Source organism: Mizuhopecten yessoensis, unplaced genomic scaffold (assembly GCF_002113885.1).
Source record: "Mizuhopecten yessoensis strain PY_sf001 unplaced genomic scaffold, ASM211388v2 scaffold11155, whole genome shotgun sequence".
NCBI classification, from domain to species: Eukaryota; Metazoa; Mollusca; class Bivalvia; order Pectinida; family Pectinidae; genus Mizuhopecten; species Mizuhopecten yessoensis.
The window spans coordinates 720,339-736,877 of NW_018408907.1; the positions used below are offsets into that span (position 1 = coordinate 720,339).

Genomic DNA, 16,539 nt, shown 5'->3' on the forward strand with positions numbered 1-16,539 from the left:
CATGTTTGAAGGCAAATAATAAAAATAATAAAAATAGGATACAACACTTAAAATACAAAATTATATTCTATCTTAACATTTGCGTGTGTTCGGTGATTGATTTTCTACAGTTGAGACATTTTTTCTCGTATAGTCTAAGCTTCATATTACCACACAATTCATCAATCTGATAACTAGCTGTGATGTGAGCTGTGTTGTCATGTGTAACGAAACATCATTAATATTCACATACGTACGTGCCTAATTATAATATGAACTCTTAGACAGGTACATTTATGAATGGTTTTCTAGGTATATATTTAGTTCAATTATATTCTATGACGTCATAAGGTAACACAAAGTTGTATACCAACAATTAATAACTTATTCAATTTTTTTTGTAGTATTTAAAAACGCAGTTTGAGAGAAGTTCAACTCTTAGTCACCATCTTATTTCCTGATTTGAAAAATGTATATAAAGTCGTGGATTCTGGTGTCATTATCACATTCCAAGTCCAGCCGATATTCAAGTCTTCCACCCGACGTTCGGCAGGTATACAAGGTATGTAATATTTCTCTCGCTTTTCTCGTACAGAATTCAATCAAAGCTTTAAATAATTTTGTTTTATGAATACAACTCTCTTTATTTATAAAAACATATGCCTTATGTGCTGTTTAACTGTTGTAAAAGAGGATCAATATATAATGATAAAAAGATCACCGGCATTTTCCATCACATATTCTTTAATGTTGCCGACAGGGGAAAAAGTAGTTCCGACCTAATTATTATCAATTCTATTCTTATAGTGTGTGGTTTTTTAAATTGTAACAATGGACATACATTGTTGACCAATTTGATTTTAGTTTTTGCTATTAAAACAAACGAAAATCAATTATATCTACTTTATGTATATATACTTTGTGAGTGCTGTGATCTCTCAAATATCAATTAACTACTAGCAGTATCACTACGTGTATTTTTCGGTACTTTACGCAAATTGATAAAAATGGATCTCTTTTAAAAAGTATGATCGTGCAATCGAAATAATTCGTTCTATAGAGTGCTAAGTGAGCTTCAAAGATTGTCAATATGAATAACAAAAATGTCAATTGTTTTAAAAACATTATCCTTTAAACGTCATTCCGTAAAAAATATCGATATATTATAAAATATATTTTATCGCAATCCTTTACAGGACAATGAACGGTCTAACCCTAGCAGTTATTGTCACGGTTTGTGTCGGCGTGACCTTTGCCACCAGTTACCGCCCCACCTACCCTACACAGGATGACGACTGGGACCTGTACCCCCAGGGGTCAGTAGGGAGCGGTGGGTTGGTCCCAGGGTTTAGGGGATCAGTCAGGAATAGCTTCGTCGGAAATGTTTACCCTAGATACGTAAGGAACGGTTACCACGGAGTGGGACAAGTCGGGAACTCCTTCGTCAGATCAGGATTGTCCGGAGTGTTGGGACACCAGGCTTCCGTATTGTATCCCACACAACATCAACAAGTACATGTTAAATACCCAACAACAGGAAGACGTAAGTTCATTTAAGTTATTTACAAATAAGTTTGTGGTGATATCAAATTTGTTTAACCTCTCGATATGGAGATACCGTATTTTTTAACGATACTAGCTACCTTATATGATATGGATGTTTTATATTCATGTTACCTTAGTGTAATTTGGAGGCTAAAAGATAAGTTCTATTTAATTGATTTTGAAATTTCAGATATATACTTTGTCAGTCAAACTTGGAGATGCGACGTCTATTATGAAAAACAAATGAGCTTATCCTGCCAGTTGATAAAAACGAAGGGCCAGTTACTGTATTAATGTTAAATTTAATATTTCGCGTAGTTTTGGAAAGATATACCAACCTTATTAGCATTTTTGTCTTGAAGTAGTAGTATGCTTTGTATTGAAATAATTTTCAAGTCATTATATTCTTCTTTTTAAATGACAGGAAGAATTTTGTCTGTAGACTGACAATAAATAAAATCTCAACAAATAAACAAATTCATGCAGAATTTTAGCTCATAACGTTAACTAAACATATACCAATCTGGATGTCAATATTTTCATTTAAATGTGTTGATTGTAATGCGTGTTTCGATTGGCTAATTACTTTGTTCTGCATGTGTACCACTTTGTTGTTGTAGGTTACAAGAGGTCAACAGATACTTACAGATCTAACAGTAAGTGTTTTATAATATATGGATTTCTGTTTAGTTGATGTATACTATAATATCATTACATAAACGAAGGTTTTGAGCAGTAGGCGGATTTTGTCCAAGACAAATGAGTCAGTGTAAGAGTGTATTATATGATAGAAGAGGAAACTTACAGGTATCATTGGTTTTTATGGGTTTCATTAAACGCGATGTTTTATACTATTTTTTTAATGCTATTATGCCGGTTTAATGAGTAAGTAGTTATAATATATAAACCTGATGTTTGTTGTTCACTGTGCTTAACATTTACAATAATTAGTGGTCGATCCAGAGGCTAATCGGGGCTATTCGGATTCAGGGTTAGGGGGGATGGGGGGTTGACAATGGTATCTAAATTTTTATATATCATTATGTGCTGCGTAGTGTACTATACTCTAATATTAATATGTTCTTTATTTTCTGTAGGATATGACAGTAGTGTCCGTTACCCAGGACTGTACCCCCGTTATCCCCAATTCCCACGGAGATATCCCGGATACCCTACATACCCCACTGTTAGACGTAAGTACTGCATGGACTGACTTCATTGGCATATATAATTTTAAATTTTAATCATGAGCATAATTTTAAATCATCCTGAGAGTCTGAGATGATGGATTCATGTAACTGTTGTCGAAAGTAAATGTATCAAACTCTCACTGAACATAAAATCAGTTCCTTCTCTTTTTTTGACAGGCGCATATAACTATGACCATGCATAATATTACTTAACGTTCCTGGAGACCTATCTGTTTACTGTTTTCCTTGCTTGCTGATATATTCATGAAATGTTCATGATAAATATTACTTAATATTCCTGGGTCATGCATTGTTCTGATGGTATGAACATACAAATAAATAGCATTGAACATGAATTCTATTGTTTTCTATGTTATTTTACAGAATATTGAAAGTTGTGATTACACACATATCTGGATGGCGGAAGGAGAAAGAGCACGAAGAGTTATGTAATTCAGTGATCGAAAGAAGTTGAAATACAAAATACAACAAAACGTGTGCATCAGTTAACACCATCCAGAATCCCTAAACAAATCCAAAGCTTACCTCACCTGTTTACTGTTACATATGTTGTGTGATACCTTACTTCTGAGATTTGTGATCTCATTTATGTTGTGGAATTTGTACAAATAATTTTGCAAAATAAAATATTTTTGTATAAAAACATTTTGATGTTTTTACTGTTATTTCTCGTCATTTGGCGAAGGTTTGAAATCTTTACAAGTGAGCTACAACAGTAATCCTCATATATTTTCTGCAGCAGATTTTAAAATAGAGTAATGACAATACGTTACGTACAAATTTTAGTGCAATATGATATAAACTAAAAAGCATAATTATCTGTAAGTCATATTTCGTCTGAGACTTTTTATTCAACAATTTATAAATTGATCCTTGTACAGGATACAAATGCTCTTCTTTAGACTCTTAAGATTTATATCAGGAAGTAGAACATGAGATATACTACATAAAATGCTATCAGCACCCCATCTTTGTAAGCTTCTCCCTTATCAGTTAAGAATCCATGTATTAGTGCTAAAACTGTTAATGTGTATTGGACATTTTTTCTCGGCATGAATATAGCTTTGTTAAATGAGTTCTTAAATAAAACACATACATGTTACTATCAGGATTTTAAAAAAACAGCAGGATTTGAACCTCAGACCCGATCCTGATGCATTCACTCTTACTTACTGAGCTTACCTTGCCAACGGTAGCAGCACAGTCACAGTCATGTTCAAAACTAGTTTAAGGAGAGGTTACTCTTAGTACGAAAAACAACAGTGGGATTATCTGGTGTTTGCCTGCAGTGGGACAGAGAATCTTAACTTCTTCAGGTCTATTTTTAACGTACCACTTCAGTAAAGTTCAGCTTTAGTTTCCTCTCGCTACTTTTTCACAATATAATATCATTACTGTACATTATCTTCCTCATATTGGAAATGTTATATTATAAAAAATCGCAAGATCAAAATAAATTAAAGTATTTAAACCATCGTGGTTCACATATTGCATGATACAGGTGTTTCGAAATCGCATGCAAATGATATAAGACTTAGAAACGTTATGAAATACGCGTTTCTCAAAGTGCAGCTGTACTGTGTTATACATAACAAGTGACTTAGGCTAATATATAGGCAAATATATCGCTAAAAGGCAAATAGTTAGTCAAACTTAGTGTCGACACATTAAACATGAATATTTCATATCAAATTAATGGTTTTATAAACTGGAATGTTTAGTCTTAAAAACATTGGTTAAATTACAAGCATGGAATGTAGATGGTATCACAGGTGCAGTGTAATTATTATCTTCCTTATAAATAATGTGGATATAAAAAGGCACATCAATTACATTTAACCTCACTGAACACAAAAAAGTGGAGCGACATGACCATACATATAATCAAACTGTAATGGAAACACAACTAAACACATAATCACACTGGAAGGGATTCAACAGCTATATATTTACATTGAAAGGAATTCCATATGGCTATTCACACATTTACACTGAAGGAGCATTTACACACAATTATGTTATGCTGAAGGGGAAGCAACAAGGCAACACAAACAATCGCACTGAAAGGAAAGCAACGTTGTCATTATCACAATTACATTTAAGGAGAAGCAACATGGTTATTCACTCATTTACAAAATTAAATTAAATTAAATTAAAGACATTTTAACAACAACAATGACGCTTATCACTGATACAGCAAAATGCATTGTAATCAGACATGCAAGCACATTAATGTATTCATTTGAATGATACAATAACATATGAATATGACAAAAGTTGAATAATAATAATAATAATAATAATTCGAGGTTCTTATATACCGCTTCATCACAACCTAGTTCGTAGGTCGTCTTAAAGCTGTTCACAAATTACCATCCATGGTTATATGGCATATGCAACCAGTCAATATCTTTCTCAACTCCCTGGGGAGCATACAGCATGTGCCGCCAATTCGGCGCTTACCGCTAACATTTAACAATTCTAGCACTGTCCAACCACGTACTCATTTACAGCTGAGTAGACTGGAACAAGCGGAGTAAAGTATCTTGCTCAAGGATACAACACAGTGCCGTGACGTTACTCGAACCCGCAACCCTTCAGTAACGAGACCACTAGACTACCATACCTCCTAAAACAAGACATATTTAATTTGCTCATTGGTGTTTATCTTATGGCTTCGAGTGGAGCGATGTAGTTGTAGGGGGGTTGGACGTAACCTGGTATGTTGTCTGGAGCGATTTAGTTAAAGGCGGGTGGGACGTAACCTGGTATATAGTGAATAAGGGATTTCTGCATCCTCCTGGACATTTTGTGTCGTCAGCTCACTCGTTGTGAGAAAACTTGGCATACCTAAACAAACACAAATGTGAATATCTACACGAAAATATTCTATAGCATTAAAACAAGGAATATTTCAGAGGTCAAAATTGACAAAATTGTACATGTACCATACAATCAAGATAGAAGGATTGTATCGGGAGTCAATATCAACAGTAACACACAAAACAAAATTGGGAGAGAAATAAGTAAAAGTTGAATACAATTTTAAATGTTTACACAGCGAAGTTGGTTAATTACATGTAGACATACACATACTTTTTACGTAAATATTCGATCGACACTGTCCTTTCTCAGTTGGCATGAGACTCGCTAGCGGGCTTCATGCAATATGGATGTAACCGATTTGCGTTCGTACCGGCATGAACATTTAAAAAAAAAATCGCAGTTCAATCCCTATATATATTTATATATGTTTGATTTGTGTAGTACGAGTTCCTGTCTTCATCGTCTTTTTCACAGCATCCCCTGTTTCATTCTGTTCCACAGCACACCTCATCATCATTGCAGTAGACGGTAAACGTTAGAGTGACCCCAAGGTTGCTGTTTGTCTCATAGCAGGTGGTCGCATGGTTCACTGTAACCATCACAACCAAATTTGTCTGAGGGAAATTATCATGGTAAACTACCAGAAAAGTTGTTGATTGCAGTATGTCTAAAGAATTGAAACGGTATATTATTTATAAAAAGTAACAACAGTCAAAGGTAAAAATTGAGATATGTAAATATCGTGATTATTTGAAGAAAACCCCGTTGACAATTGGTAGACTGTCAATATTTAACACTTCCATATTAATGAACATTTTATTTGGCCTTTCTCATTTTTGGGTAGACCTAGCACGGAGCAAGGAAACAGAGACATAGACAAGCAAATACAGGGGTCATTTAATAAAAAAAGATCCCAATAGTGAAACCAATGCATAAACCAACTGTCGCAAAAGAAAGAAAATATGTTATCACAAACGCCGTTGATTTATATATAACATTACCGTGATCCTCACAAGTGGCGTTTTTACTCCCCATGACCCCATCCTTTTTGAATTACCAGAACCATATTTCTATATCATATATGATCAAATCATACTGATAGGTATCAAATGTATTCCAGGAGCGGATACTGGATCGATAATGGTCCCCAGAAGACAAAGCTAGTTAGTATCAGCGGCAAACGTGGGATTTCCACACTTTCATTCGTCGAGGTTACGACATGATACATGTCCATTCATCTGATTAACAATTACCATGTGACATGTTCAACACCTTCAAGGTCAACGCGTTAAAATGCCAGGACAATTAGTTAAATGTGTTGTTTCTATAGCTTAAGAGATGTTCATGGTCATATAATTGAGCTAAAAGTGAATTCTCTCAATCCAAATTTGTAACAAGCGACCCCCAGGCTCACCTCTGTGACACTTGTGATCCATAACACACCATTTTTTAGAGCTGTACTTTTGAAATCAAGCACAAATCCGACTAATGGGGATGTCATTGACAGCAATGACATTTATTCTTAAATACGCCCACTGACAGAAAAGAAAATCTTCGTTTTTTACCCTCGATATTAACTTGCTGTCATCATATGATGTTGTGATGGTAATCTTGGTAAACTGATCCTTATAAAATAGATCTCAGTGCCTTGGTTGCTCGACCTACAGATAGATATATTTTTCTTAATAAATCATATAGTTTGTTGTGTAGTTCTCATACAAAGTAATGAAAACAGCATTCTGACATAGGAGCCAGTACGTTAGGAATTAAACACATTAAATTGCAATTAAGCTACATAGCAGATAGAAAGAGGATACATTTTTTTTTATTGCAAAGGCCTTGAAGAAACTGAGGCTTATATGTCTTTTGTGCTGTGTAATATATTTGGGTACGAGTTAACGTCTCGGGAGGCTACAGTCACTTGGTGCTCATAAGATTTAATTGTCATAATAGAGTTGATTAATTTTTAAGAGGGCCTAAAAGTGGTGAAAGCCTGCATGTCTGGAGATTTACACCAAGTACCCATAATACAGAGAAATAGTCCTGCAGGAGTGATTTTTTTTATATCGGACGCCAGGCTAACTGTGATATTGTCTGGAGAACAGTAATGTGGGTGGTATGTGCCTTGATAATATTGATTATTTGGTGAGCATGCTGCTTTCCCTGATTATCTGGTAAGCACCCTGCGGCACCAGTTTATGTTATTAGCATCCTGCTGTCCCTGAACATATAGTAAGCATTCCACTGCCCCTGGATATGTCACTATCCCTGATTATATAATAAACCGCCAACAGTCCCTAATTACGTTGTTAACATCGTACTTACCCTGCTTATGTGGTAAGCTTTCCACTTTCCCCATTATGTGGTAAGCATTCCACTTTCCCTGATTATATAGCAAACCGCCCACAGTCCCTGATTAAGTTGTAAACATCCTACTACCTCTGAGTATGTGGTAAGCTTTCCAATGTCCCCTGATTATGCAGTACGCATCCAACTGCCTTTGATTAAGTGGTAAGCATACCCCGTCCCTGTTATGTGGTAAGGAATCCGCTGTCCCTAATTATGTGGTTAGCATCCTGCTATCTCTGATTAATGATTATGTAGTAACCATCTCGATGTCCCTGATAATGTGGAAATAATCTCGCTGTCATTATTTGGAAAATACCCTGTTCGCACTTATTGTGTTAAGTTTCCTTCTATAAATACTAGTTATTAATACTAATGGCATTGATTTAACGTTTACACTATTATCTGTCAGTAATTGTCCTAAGGCAAGAAACTGTACATTTTTAACTGCATGCTTAATGTCAATAATTTGGTAATAACGGCATCTACTGGGAGAGGGAATACAGTTCATGATTTTCATGGAATATCATTTAGACATGTTGCGATTTTTACAAATACTTTATTTGATAATACACTTTTAGAATTGTCAGTCGTAGGCCCTCTTTCATCGCATGACATATAAGGTCTTTTTTATTTTTTTATTTTAATATTTGGTTGAGGATTCTTTTTAAAGAAGTAATAGCCTCTCGAGTCTTCTACGAAGACACATTTTGCCACAACGCTGAGTTTTTGGTTGTTATCACATAATCGTTTTATACGAGTGAAATATAATATGTATCGTATATAACAGGAAAACCATTACATTTTCTATTTATTACATTTTTTTCACAACGTGCGACGCAAATATTCCTACACCAGAAAAGATGGATTTTGTAGCGTAATTTTTGACGCAAGGGTTCTAATGACGTCACGCTTGACAACAGTACAGAGCGCCATTTTGAAAGGGTTTCTAACTGTAATTCTGTCTTTTGCTGCTATGTAATGGTAATATTTTCAAACAGAAATGAAATAAGTTTATGATGTAAATTTAAATACCATAGCGTATGTTGCAAAGAAGAAACCACACAATAATTTATTCTGCCGTCGCTCAATCTTTACTTGAAACTGAAAATCTACGCAGCGAATAGAATGTACCATTATGAATGGACAATATTAAGGATGATATCTTCATATGTGAAGATATAATATTTCGTATATCGTCACTGCACCGAATATGTGTTTTAATCAAATGGAGAATTCGTGATATTTCACTAGTATAATATATACAAGTATATAAAAACACGGATATCGCAGAGTTAACTATCATATTTTTCTAAATTGTCTGCGGCCTCAATTTCCCAGAAGGCTTTCATGCATGTTGAAGCACCGGAATAGGACAAAATGTTTACAGATCAAACCACTTAGGGGATTGAAAATAAAAATTCATGCACAATTTCACAACACAATAAGAACCACCTTGTCCCTAAAGAAAATATTTCCATCCATTTTACGATTAGAACATACTATTAAACACAGTTTATTTTTAAATATTTTTACAGGGTCAGAAATTAATCGGTCATTAAAATATTCTGGAAATGAAGAAATCTATAAATCAGACGTGAGATTCTGTTTCGTATAAAAAGGTTTTTTTCTCTCCATAAATGAAGCAATTTGGAAAGTGCCTTTCTCAGGGAAAAGGACGTATCTCCAACATCAAGCCAATAGCTATACATTGACGGCTGTTGTATCAGATAGGTTATCGGTAAAATGTCGCGTCTAGTTGCTTCATAAAGTACAACCAATGAACTTTATGCATTGGCGTGGCTAATTGATTCCTAAGAGGAATCATGTTGGTATTTCCCATTCTGTTTATGTTGTTGTTGACATGGACGATGCTACATCCCAATACATATAAATGCTGCTTGTCAATGTCTATTGCAGATTACATCTATGAAATCGTTTGAAACAGGGACCCAATTAGAGGCTTTTCATTGGCTATCGAATCATATTTACGTAGAAAAAACTAAAGGTTCAGTAGTAAAACAGTTTTGCCAGCTGGGAAGTATTTATTTTACTACATCGTTGCCATACGTTTATATTCAGGCGATATTTTATAAGACGTTATATTGTATTACACATGCACGCCTCTTCCTAATTCCAACGGCTATTTATGTCAAGTACCCCTTCCCTCATAATTCCAGTGTCAATTTAATGTTTTATCCCGCTTCCAAAAGTTTAGCCTCTTTTTCATGTATAACCGCTTCTCTCTTCAACTCTAACGCCCATCTTATGTTTTTGCCATTATCTTTATACATCCAGCGNTCTAACGCCCATCTTATGTTTTTGCCATTATCTCTATACATCCAGCGTCTTTTTCATGTTTCAAACCCCCTCTCACAAATTCTAGCGTCTATTTAATGTTTTACGCTTTTCTATCTTTAAAACTTACCTCTATTTCCTCTCTAAAACTAACCTCTATTTAGCTTCCATTACTGTATCAATATTCTTTTCCCGAATTCATTTGTTTTGTTATATGCATTTTCTCCTCCTCTTCCGCTTTAATTCAAGCCTGAATTGTAACGTTTTATAATCCCCTCTTCCCTTCATCGTAAAGCGGACATAACTATATTGACTAAACAGTTGTGAAAAGGAAAACAATCCGATTTGCTGAAATTTTCACTGAGAAGTAATGACAATGATACCGATCCAAAATGGAACGAGCTCATCTGTCATCTCTAATTTAATTTGATGTTAGTTCTACTGAAGTATGAACAGTGTATTTTCAGGAGATAGAAAATATAAACATTAAATCTAACAGTGTGAGTAGTTTCCGGTCATATTTGTTCAAAGATAAAGCCACCACCCTTCCAATCACTTAAATTATATTTGGAATTGTTTCCTCTTGCTGATGGATAATAACTATAATTTTTTATTGCGCCCTTTTTTTTTTTTTTTTTTTTTTTTTTTTTTTATAAAACTAGACATTTAAATTTTATGGCATGAGGAGAAAGTTATCAAACTCAGTTCAGCGAGATCGACCGAGGAAGCCGTGCATGGTCGACGTGGCTGACCGTAGGTTTATAAAGCTATTCATCGACTTGTTTTAACATGCAATACTAGTTTCATTGTTCTAAAATAAGTCTTCAACACATGTCAAATAAGTTAAAATACAGGTCAATAAGGCATTGGTTAAGAAACAGTGGTTTTTGAATAACTTTCTGTAATTTTGTACCTAGATGATTTTTTTTACAGATCTAAATTTATTTTCAAAATTTCATCATGGTAAATTTAGTTACGTCTTCGGGGGTACAAAATATTTAAATAAAAAACGAAGAATGTTTTTTGATAACTGAAAGTACAGTAAAACGACAAACTGTTGCCTTTTTAGTCCTTTGCCATGAGGGTGAATTTGTCATGACAGCAAATATTTGTACAAAGCGTACCATATTCCGTGTACTAACATGTTGAATTAAAGCATGGTACATTTGTAATGTAGGCGAACATGGATATCATATTACCGGTAAAGGCGAATATGTCCCGGTAAACAGTATATTATATACTGTATAAACTGTACACCTAAACTATGTTTGTGACCGATATTCTTACAGCTAGTTTACACTTGTTGACTTCGTGTACTTTAATCAGCTACAAACCAACACATCTGCTTACCTGTATCATACACCTGTTGAAATCATCGCCTTCTGTGACTGAAACAGTACATGCCGTTGGGCAGGTCTCCAAATGTAGACGATGCCTCCTCAAAACACGTACGGCATAACAATAACCCCAATCGAAATAGTGATCCAATCGATCATGAAAATATCTCAAATAATGAATCTATGCCCAAAATTTTCAGACAATTAAATCAAGGAAGTTCATGGTTCAATTGGACACAAGGGACACCCATTCATCTCTCCTTATCCTCGTCTGTGTCGTTTTAAATGTTACCTTATTACTTTTTCCCCATCAAACAAATGTATATGCTGTCAAATTGATACCGATCACGGTTTTTTTCTGTTATATTTTCCACGCTAAACCTGACAGTATTATTTCAAGCTGGGAAGTTTTGAATTTTAACGCAACAGTCTTCTCTCTCTAACACTCAATTAGCATACATTCCAAGAAACGTTGTAATACATCCGACATGTATAATATGTACCAAGAGATTGTTGGGCAAATACTCATTGACACAAACTAAGTACCATTCTTAGCACAATTAAATCAGATTTACCACTATATTGTGACACTGTATACACTCTAAAAGTGGAATGAATGGAATGTGAGTTTTCAAGAATTCAAAAATCATTTTTGTCAATCCTCTCATTCTCTCATCAAAAGTATTTCTTCTTTGAGACTTTTGACTTTTCCATTCTTTACAATACTATACCCGATACCAAACTGTTACTATTTTGAAGCGTATTTTATGAAAAGCAAAAGAAAGACCAAAATGAATTATACTGGGGGTGTTATAGGGATAATGGTTCAAACCTGGTTGAAAGTATCTTTCTTAAGTTCGATGTAGGCATCTAAATAATAGCAAAATGTGCCCCTTTCTCAAATAAGTTATAGATGAGACAAAAAACTAGCCAAGTCCTCAGTTTCACATGCAGCTATACCGACGATGCCATCTATTTAAATAGGTTCTGATGACGTTAATCATATAAACCTCCTGAATCTGAAATCTGTGACACAAATGCTGTTCTACGTCTACCACTTTCAGCTTCAGCGGCATTTTTCCTTGATCTTAATTTACAACATGTCCAACGGGGACAGCTTACTGATCAGCTGTACGATAAGAAGGACGATTTCGACTTTCCGAACTTTCCCTGTTTTAACATTTTAAACATCCCTGTTTCGTCATCCTACACTATGGTTTTTACAAGTCACAGTTCATTCAGTGTTTCAGAGGTTGCTTTGAATAATATGATATTCAAGCTGATAAAGACTATGGACAGATTTTATGGTCACCATCATCATTCCATTGCGAAATATGCTTTTTCGTTGTGAAACTAAAAGTTGATGTATTTTTATAAAGATCATTAGTGTACCTTGTTGTTTTGTTGCTACTATTATGACGTGACATCACGTGGATTTACAATTTAAGACAGGTTACACTTGTGTCATCTTTTACCTTGAAAACAACGCTTTTGTTACATAGTGAATACGATTGCATTAATATCAATCCCTATATATGCAAATTTCGTAAAAATAAAACCTTGATACATGTACATGAGTAAGCTTTATTTTAAAATATAAAGTTAAATGAAAATGTATCACATGTAAATGATATCACAAATAATGACGTGGATTTTGTTGAGATGACGTAGCCGTGGAGTTTCATTGTCCGTATTCGAACATGTGGTTCCTAGTATTGGGATCGTTCTGAAATGATAGAAAACAATGGAAGGATGAATGCAATAGCTTGTGATACTCTTCACTCGCATTTAATATACTATACATCTTACTATGTTTGACAGGTTAGTTGTCAATGACATTTTTACAAAATGAAGTCACAGAAAAAATTAACTGTCATTCTGATACAGCGGTATGACTTAACAGTATCTACGTCATTTTGAGAAAAATGGAAACATCGTATATTTGTTCCTGTAACAAATCCTTAAACGCAAAATCAAAGCGCTTTACACTTTACATTAACACTCACGTCTATAGACAGGCCTTCCAGGGTGTCTGGTTGGATATCTGGGATAAACATCCGGGTACCTTGGATGTACATCCGGGTACCGTCTGTACAAGTCAAATGCTGTAATGCAAAGTAATAATATATTTGTTATTGAAATCAATTCCCCTGAATACTTTTGATTTTATTGATTTTATTCTTTAGTTTTTACCTCCGACAACTTATATTGCCAGCATTCGCCAAACAGATATCATGTTATTTGACAATAAGTTATATAAAATATCATCAAAGGACAGTAACATAATGTAAAAGAATCGATTTATTGGTTTATTGTGAAATACATTTTTCAACTTACTGTTTGCGGAATATGCTCCTGTTGAACGTTTGTAACCTGATGGAAAATATGTACAATTGTTATTTTTGAGTAACGATCCAATGTTCATTTGTCAATAAATGAACAATAACACGAAACAACAAGCTTTGGAGCACGTCCATTTTATCTTTTGGTCTTTGTATGTGATTTAAGCAGCTGTCTACACGATATAATATGTATGTGTATACCACAATACTTCACTTTACTATACAATGTGTGAAGGTTTTATTAACAAAGCAATGATTGGAAATGAACTCTTGTTACGTGATACGTGTCAGTATTGATGAACTGTAGAGATGGACGTTAATTGGAGGATTATCGATTTTACTACTGAAATTGCTTTCAAGGCCAAATTTAGTCCAAATGTGTTTATAACATATACACCCTATTGTCAATGTCATAACATCTATGACAAATAATTGTTTTGAGCAACAAATAATTGCTTATGCGATAAAATGAATCGTTTTCCATTTCAAATGAAAGTTTAAGACTTCGTCATCCTTTTTTATAGTAGCTCGCCAAAGGTTCGCTAAAAAAGACGATCTTTCACTCGTGTATAAAATTTCAGATGAAATGAAAACTCATGTCAATTTTTCTATTAAATATACCAGAATAATTGCTTTGTACTTCAAACGATCTATTTCGAGATAGCTATGTTTACTATATGCCTACTAATTTTCATATTACTACTTAAATTTAAGTTAAATCTGTATCACATTTCTGAAAGTTAATAATATTGTAATCAACTTACGTCTTCCTGTAGGTTTGTATGTGCCTTGCTGATGTTGGGTAGGATACACAACATCATCTTGGTGTCCCAACACCCTGGACAGTCCTGATCCGTCGAAAGAGTTTCCGACTTGTCCTACTCCGACGTAACCGTTCCTTACGTATCTAGGATATACGGTACCCACAAAGTCATTTTTGACTGATCCCCCTGGGAGCAGTACACCGCTACCTACTGACCCCTGGGGGTACAAGTTCCAGTCGTCATCCTGTGTATAGTAGGAGCGGCGGTAACTGGTGGCAAAGGTCACGCCGACACAAACCGTGACAATAACTGCTAGGGTTAGACCGTTCATTGTCCTGTAAAGGATGAGAATAAAAAAATATTATAATAAAGTGATATTTTTTAAGAACTAATATTTGAATTATGTGTTGAAAACATCTGACGTTTTTGTTTTTATCCATTGAAAATGTTTAAAACTCATTTGGCGCTCTAATGTCCATAGTCACAACGACACACACCATGACAATTACTGCTAGAGTTAGACATATCATTAAAGGTAGATATTCTTTAATTGTAAAGACGTTTGTTTGTTAGGGGTTTAACATCTTCATAACAGCAACGTTCATATGAAGACGAGACGAGACAAAATGATTTTGTTTTTGATATATTCACCAAAGTACTTTTTTAAAACCAGGTTTCGTGTTCAATGTAACTATCCTTAATATAAATTTATCTCAGAATGAAGAAAAAATAAAATGAAATAAATCTGGGTTAGAAATAAATTGAACAAATCTTGATTAGAAATTAATTGTAACAAATCTCGATTAGAAATTAATTGTAACAGACCTGAATTAGAAAAATATTTGAACAATTAATTTGAATTAAAACATATAAAGCATCTAATATAACCGTGGGACATACCTTGCTTGCTGTTTGGTTGCTGATCTTGACGCAGTGAGCAGACGATATTATACAGTCGTTCCTAGCTGTAAGTTTATATATATAGTCACCAAAATCAGGAAGAGGAAAACAGAATTACGAATAAATATTGTCTCGATTATTTTCCCTTCGCCACAGTTTCATTAGTCAAGCATCGGTTTACCACACGTTGTATAACACTATACACATGTAGCTGGTACGCCTTTACTTGGGAATGTTTTTTACCTGTCCGATTTTACATAAATCAAGTGTCATGTCCTTGTTACGGTGTGTGACCCCGTAGAGTATGCGTCTTTATTAACATAACGACTGTAATGATATACCAATTCAAGATGCTCAGTAGGGATTTACCTCAAGTCGTATTTGTTACCATAATAATTGTAATCGTAATATTAAACTTTCAACTTCTTTGTTGATTATTTTATGCACAATACAACCTTCCTAGTCATTTGCAGTTTTAAGCGCCAATAACTCATTTTCACTTGATTGCTGTGAAGTAGTTGGTTATCAATTAATAAAATCATAGCTACTTGTACAAACGAGGTTTGAGACTAATTCAGACATTTATTGGAAGAAATTAAATGGAGCAAAATCAAGTTTTTCAGACTTTATCGATTTATTACATGCCAAATAAGCCTCCTTTTGTCATTTTACGCTGCAGATATTGAGGGCAAAACTTGTGATATGAATATGCACTGAGGATGGATAGGGACTATTTTGTCATTTCTAGATTATCATTTTTCAATAGAAATTGTCCATCAATGATTCATTTCCTATTTACCAGGGTAGGACAGTGACATGTTTATATCGTTTTATATACCAGTGAGACCTATGCTATAAATCGTGTTGAATTTCAGTAATTCATTACACAAAATGCTAAAAAACTGATATTAATAGAAAATAAGGATATTATTTGCATGCATCTAGAAACATGCGGATTCAAATGATATTTTTCCAGAGTATCATCTAATAA

The 16,539-nt window shown here is 34.3% G+C and overlaps 1 protein-coding gene across 1 annotated transcript; it reads left to right on the top strand.

Moving 5' to 3' along the window:
• The first annotated feature begins 468 nt into the window (after window positions 1-468).
• Window positions 469-3,381, top strand: LOC110467054. The gene is made up of 5 exons (XM_021523924.1): window positions 469-541; window positions 1,176-1,522; window positions 2,145-2,180; window positions 2,622-2,717; window positions 3,099-3,381. Exons 2-5 carry the CDS (start codon window positions 1,180-1,182, stop codon window positions 3,104-3,106), a joined length of 483 nt encoding a protein of 160 aa, XP_021379599.1. The 5' UTR covers window positions 469-541; window positions 1,176-1,179; the 3' UTR covers window positions 3,107-3,381.
• The last annotated feature ends 13,158 nt before the right edge of the window (window positions 3,382-16,539 follow it).

Bases quoted from the DNA above. Each gene is read 5' to 3' on its own strand.
- LOC110467054 (XM_021523924.1), top strand. From the start codon at position 1,180: ATGAACGGTCTAACCCTAGCAGTTATTGTCACGGTTTGTGTCGGCGTG. The intron at 1,523-2,144 runs GTAAGTTCATTT...TTGTTGTTGTAG, and splicing joins ATACCCAACAACAGGAAGAC to GTTACAAGAGGTCAACAGAT. The intron at 2,181-2,621 runs GTAAGTGTTTTA...TATTTTCTGTAG, and splicing joins AGATACTTACAGATCTAACA to GATATGACAGTAGTGTCCGT.